The sequence below is a fragment of the Perissodus microlepis genome, chromosome 12 (genome assembly GCF_051167445.1).
Source record: "Perissodus microlepis isolate ML-2025 ecotype Zambia chromosome 12, ASM5116744v1, whole genome shotgun sequence".
NCBI lineage: Eukaryota > Metazoa > Chordata > Actinopteri > Cichliformes > Cichlidae > Perissodus > Perissodus microlepis.
Window position 1 is genome coordinate 33,526,300 of NC_140472.1, and position 6,051 is coordinate 33,532,350.

General features: G+C 39.6%; 1 protein-coding gene across 1 annotated transcript in view; it reads left to right on the forward strand.

The window, feature by feature from the left end:
• The window catches only part of fgf5 (fibroblast growth factor 5), an 18,094-nt gene extending 13,363 nt beyond the window's left edge, over positions 1-4,731 (forward strand). The window contains exon 3 of the mRNA XM_084947333.1: positions 1,566-4,731. Within this exon, the coding sequence (XP_084803459.1) occupies positions 1,566-1,937 (372 nt within the window). The 3' untranslated portion in view covers positions 1,938-4,731. The remainder of the gene's footprint in view (positions 1-1,565) is intronic.
• Positions 4,732-6,051: the final 1,320 nt, after the last annotated feature.

Sequence of the window (6,051 nt, forward strand, 5' to 3'; positions counted from 1 at the left end):
CTGGGTACATGTCAAAGTTTCCCACCCGAGATATATTTAGGCACAAAACGGGAACATTCAATGAATATCTGCATCTCTGTGCATGACATGTGTGCAGAATGCAGTGCTGCATGCCAGTGTTACATTTTTACATCTCTTTCTAATATTTTGGTAGACAAAGTCTGATCAAACCTGCGACCCAAATAATACAATTTTAATGCAGTCCAACTATGTGCGTCAGGTCCATCTGGAAAACTTTAAGCTTTATGGTTCTTCTCGGATAACCAAACTATCGCAGGCATGTTAAGCAGTGTTTGGGAATAATATTTGGATCATTTAGATTATTAGTAATAATTCATTAAGGATTTTACTTTGCAGACTTGCTGATATTATCTGCACTATTCATACACGAGTAGTCTGATTTAAACCTGCCCCATTCCTCATCCTCTGTTTGAGAACCTGGGTGGGATGAAAACTTTTGTTTCAACAGGAGGAAAAATCCACCTTATCCAACCCAGTTGAGAAAAATACAATAACTCTGCTGATTAAATTGTAAGAAGAAGAATGATCATAAAAATCTTCGTTCTGAAGTTCTTCCTGAATGAGTTCAATAGCAGATGCCTTTTGAGTTTTGTGGCTTTGCTGCTGTCAGTGAAGGTGTGACTGTGATAATGAAATCATGTAGATCAGCGGTCCCCAACCTTTTTTGCGCCACGGACCGGTTTATGCCCGACAATATTTTCACGGACCGGCCTTTAAGGTGTCGCAGATAAATACAACAAAATAAAACTAGTACCAGTACCAAAAAAAAAGAAAATTTATTCATAACACACGTGAAAATACTCAGGAAAACCGAGTTAACGATAAAAACAATAACAAAATAACACTGAAAACCGATAAAAACCCTGAAAACCACACATTTCACACCTGAGCCTCAACTCTCGCGGCCCGGTACCAAACGACTCACGGACCGGTACCGGTCCGAGGCCCGGGGGTTGGGGACCGCTGATGTAGATGACTTATTAAACCCATCACCAAGGAGTATCTGATGCTTCTGCACATCTGTTGCAATTATTGCAGCACAAGCATGACCCAGCTGTCTCATTAGAAATGTAAATTCATGCTATTTTTATAGTGTGTGCAGGTCCAGGTTCAGTTCAGGTTTCTGTAAGTGGACCTGAAGGTAGAGTTTGGTAGGTGAACAGTAAATCCTCACGTGTGCATTTCCGGTTTTGCAGGAAAAGGACAAAAATCTCACAGCAAAGGAAATTTGTCACAGAAAGCACAGAAGCTTTTCACAGTAGTTGTGTGTATGTGTTGATGTGAAAGTGAGATCTTCTTGCAAAAAATGAAATAAAATAATAATGCTAAAAGATTTAGTAATGACTTTTTCTGTGTCAGCTCACAAGGTAAACAAGTTTAGGTTACATTACGTGTTTGCACAGCTCAAGAATCACGTGTGTGAAAATGACTTGGGACTGTTTGCAAATACAACAAGGTTCAATAATTCAGAAAACAAGAAAAAAATACAAGAAAATGACACGGAATAATACTTGTTAACACCCTGTATTTCCTTTCTTTTGTAGGACCAGTTCACGGATGACTGTAAGTTCAGGGAACGTTTCCAGGAGAACAGCTACAACACTTATGCCTCAGTAATCCACAGGAACCACAGGACAGGTCGCGAGTGGTTTGTGGCCCTTAATAAGAGGGGGAAAGCTAAAATGGGCTCCAGCCCCAGGGTCAAATCCCAACATGTCTCTACCCACTTCTTGCCCAGGGTCAGCCTGCACGATAAGGGCGAGCAAGGCTTCACCATCACAGACAGGAGCAAAGAGAGGAGGAAAACCCCACTCCCACCACCTCCAAAGCCACCCGCGGCAAAGGCAAACATCCAAGCAGGAACCACACCGAGGCATACGCAAGTCAAGTACTGGCCCAAGTACAGGTTTGGATAGGTTTATAGAAATTGGACAAATGGACGTACCCCATAAACTGACAATGGTTATTTATCACATTCAAAGCATTCCAGGTATCTATGAACTGTGTGAAAAACCTCAAAGGGCTGACAGGTACAACTGCTGAGCTTTTCTTTTTTGAAGCTACGACAATAGCTGGATGCTGTGTTTGAGTTAACGATGCTCTGTCACGTTTTACGTCGTCATCCGTGTACATACCGATGAAGCTGAAATCCATAACATTATAAATATTCTTGATGAGGAGTATTTGACAGAGAGTCTTCCAGTTTGTTCTGCTGTCTTGCTAGAATAAGAATGATGCTCTTAATCTTGCAATAATGACACTACCCTCCCTACTCCTACTCCTTTTCTTGTTTGGCTAAACAAAAGCGATTTTGTTCAGGACCACTGGTGGATAGGAGATTATTTCTGTCTGCAGTAATGTATTTTTGGTCACGTGCTTCTGTTCTAGACTGCCCCACCCATCCATGTGTCCAGGTGGAAAGCATAAGGCAATGTTGCCTGCCTCCTCATCTTTCTATGTTCATATATGGAAAGCTAGAAGTAAGGGAGGACAGTACCAAGAACCCTCCACGCAGAACAGCAATAACAACTGATCTGAGATTCACTGAGTCAGATGTGACGTGAAAGTAAAAGCTGAGGTTGCGAACTGATCTGCCAGTATCGCAGCTTGACAACATGCTATGACTGATTATGACTCGAGTGAGGACTACATAGTTATTTTGTTTTGTTTTGTTAAATGATAAATAAAATGATGATCAAATGAAGCTGGCGAAACACCATTGTGACTTTTCAGTCATACATTCTTTGTATGGGGGCCTTCTATTCTTCTAATAAAACATGTCATTTCAGAGGAAAATCATTTAAAATTTGCAATTATTTTATGAAATTATGTTGTGTCCAATTTCATTAGGCCAAAAAAACGTATCTCAAAGTCCGATCTGAAAATGTAACGTTTTATATTATGTCTAAAATTAGCAGGGAGGTGACACATGTAATTCATGAATGTGACAAAAATATAAAGCAGATAATGGATTTCAGCTTTAAACACTAAAAAATAATGAGGTCATGAATATTTTCTTGTTGGTTAAATCACACATGCTGTGATCACTTTTTGATGTAATCTGTATTTTCAAGCCACTTTTTGAGATATAACAATGTCTCTCAGTGATTCAGCCTGAACATACACACCGGCCAACTTTTTAGGAACACCAGATTTGTGATAATGAGCACGAAAACGTGGACTGGCTCTCTGGAGGCTCCTCCTTTTTCTTGGACAGCTGTGAGGGATCATGGAGAAAACTGTCCATCAAAACTATCATTTTAGCAACCGGCTGTCCCCCCAAAAAATCCAGAGTCACGACCTCCAAGCATTCCACCCAGGAGGAGTGCACACCGCCGTCACCACAGGGATAAAGATGCCAAGAAAGAGCCGCCGCTTGTGTAGAGGAAGGTTCAAGCTGTAGGTGTATCAGATGGCAATGACCTCATAGGAGCACCGGGACATCTCAGGGGAAAAAAGAAAAGCTTGGTGGCGAGGAACGCAGAATGTCTCAGAGTTTGGTTTATAAATCAAATATTGTCTTTAATGTAACTGTTTGACTTATTGGAGACTGCTGCACATTTTATAAAACACTTGTTTGAAATCAGTGTCATGAATTTACTCCACTGGCAAAAAATGCACATTAATCTATGACGAAACTATTTGAGCACACAGCAGTGAGTGCAAACGTTTTAAACGTGTATCAGAACACTCTATATTTAGTTTGCACTTTTTGTAGGGACACATAAGATTGTCTCATCTTACGTTATGAAGCCACCCTGTCTCACAGAAAAAAGAAATATTTCTATTTGTTTGCGTACATGGAGATTTTTGGTTTACAAAACTTCAAACTAACGTATTTCAATTGTAGGAAAGTTTTATGCCTACAGTAATGTATTTTTAATGTGTGAGACACCTCGGAGGCAACCAAGAAAACCATGCATTTAAAACAGCGGTGGCAGTTTTATTATAAACCAAACCATGAAGTAGTTTTATTTCATACGCCAAACCAAAGAAATCACTTTGAACACTCCTGCCACCAAACAGAGACTTTTTTGGCTGTTACACCTAAAAAAAAACTACATTTACCCAGATATGAGTTAAGGTTGATAAATAAACAAACTGTATTTAAGTAGGTGAGAAAACAGGATGGAATTTGTGTCCATAAACAGAATTCTATATATTATTTTAGGCACTGCTGTGAGTCTCTTGGCTGTATCTTCAAAACATGATCAGGTCAGTGTCAAACTCACACTTACACCCATCAGAGCTGTATAATAATTTAAATGTGCTGTATTATATTGTTGTAATCGTAAGCATTACCAAATTATCATTTTGCGTCCTGAACCACATCCATCCTCAGTTTTACCAATTACAATTGAACACACATTGTTGGTGAACATGGCAACAGAATATGAACACGATCATAGAGGAGAAGTAAAAAATATGTAGCTTCATATGTTAAAGTTATTACACCGGTTATTACAGTGGAATAAAGCCATTGTAGCCAAGTGTTAGCCAGTGTTTCTGTTGATGTTCAGCTGTACAACTGATATTTCTTATGAAAAGCATGTAGCACATGAATGAAGCATTTTCCACACTGTATTTATGCAGATGGCAATCTGTAGTTTCTTGATGCTGTGTGTCTTGTTACAATGCTCTGTGTTGCCACTGCGTTGCATCCCAGAGCAATATTTTTTCTACCAGATTGTTTTTTCATAAAAATGTATGTACGACAAAAATCTTTATGTAATAATACCATTAAAAATATATATCAACATGTATATGTGTTTTAATTGCATTAAGTGGGAAAATGCAGAAAGTGGTTAAACATGCTGATTTGAAGGTTCAGAGAGAAGGGCCTATCTAATTTGTGTGTTAAAGTTAGGTATCTGCGGTAAAATATGGGAGTGTAGTATATTTCACTTAAGTCCTAATGAGGTCACCAATCTGTCACAGAAAAGTCTGTGGCTGACTAATGAAAGACAGGTGTGTGTGTGTGCGCTGACAGGTCTGTGCTGGCTGACGTTCTCCAAATCCTCTGAGGTCACGACAGATTTTACTTTAGTCTAAAACAGGCCTGAGCGCTGATTACTTACCAACAATCTTCCTGTCCTTTCAGATATGAACACCAGTGGGATCCCTCCTCCCACTCTAATGATCCAACATTTGACCTCATTCACATTTTGTGCCACTCTATCACTAAAAGAGAATTTTTCTCAAATCTTGCTGTCTTCTGTGAAGAGGTATGAGGCCAAAGGTCAGGCACAGTGCTAAAGTCTAAAGATCATGATGCTGTACATGCTGTATAACATGGTTATTATGAATTTTATTTCAAATCTTTAATCAAAATCTGAAAAATGCCTGTTGTGTTCTGGCCAGCATCTACAGTTACAGCTTTGTGGGTAAAGTAACAAAACACAGATTTTTATTTCAAAATTAAGATTCACATCAAACTATTAAGATACATTTTGGGCAATCTGTACAAAGCAAGCTATATTATTTGTGAGCTGCTGCCCTTAAAAACCATCCATCCATCCATGCTCTGCATTTGGAGCTGTAACTCACTCCCAACCTTTGGAGTGGGCACTCCACTCTTTTCCACCTGAGAACCATGGCCTCAGACTTGGAGCTGCTATTTCTTATCCCAGCTGGTTCAGACTTCGCTGCAAACTGCCCCTGTACAAGTTAGAGGCAGTCATTTAATAAAACCAGCAGAATCATCTCATCTGCATGTAGCGGAGATGAGATTCTGAGACCACCAAACCCAACACCTTCCACCACTTCTATCCAGAAAAAGGTTCAACGAAATCAGTGACAATCCGTTTGACTTATTGCTGGAAATGCAAACTAATCTCTCACTACGACTATACACAGTCACCAAGCAGCCCAACTGCCCAATACCCAATACACATGAGCTGCAGCCCCCACAGGACACCCCAGATGCAGTCAAATGCCTTCTCCAAGTTCAAGGCAGGATTTATGTAGAACTTGGAGTATCAACATGGGTGAGTTATAAAAAGAATATCCCAAATACAGTTGTTATGAAGA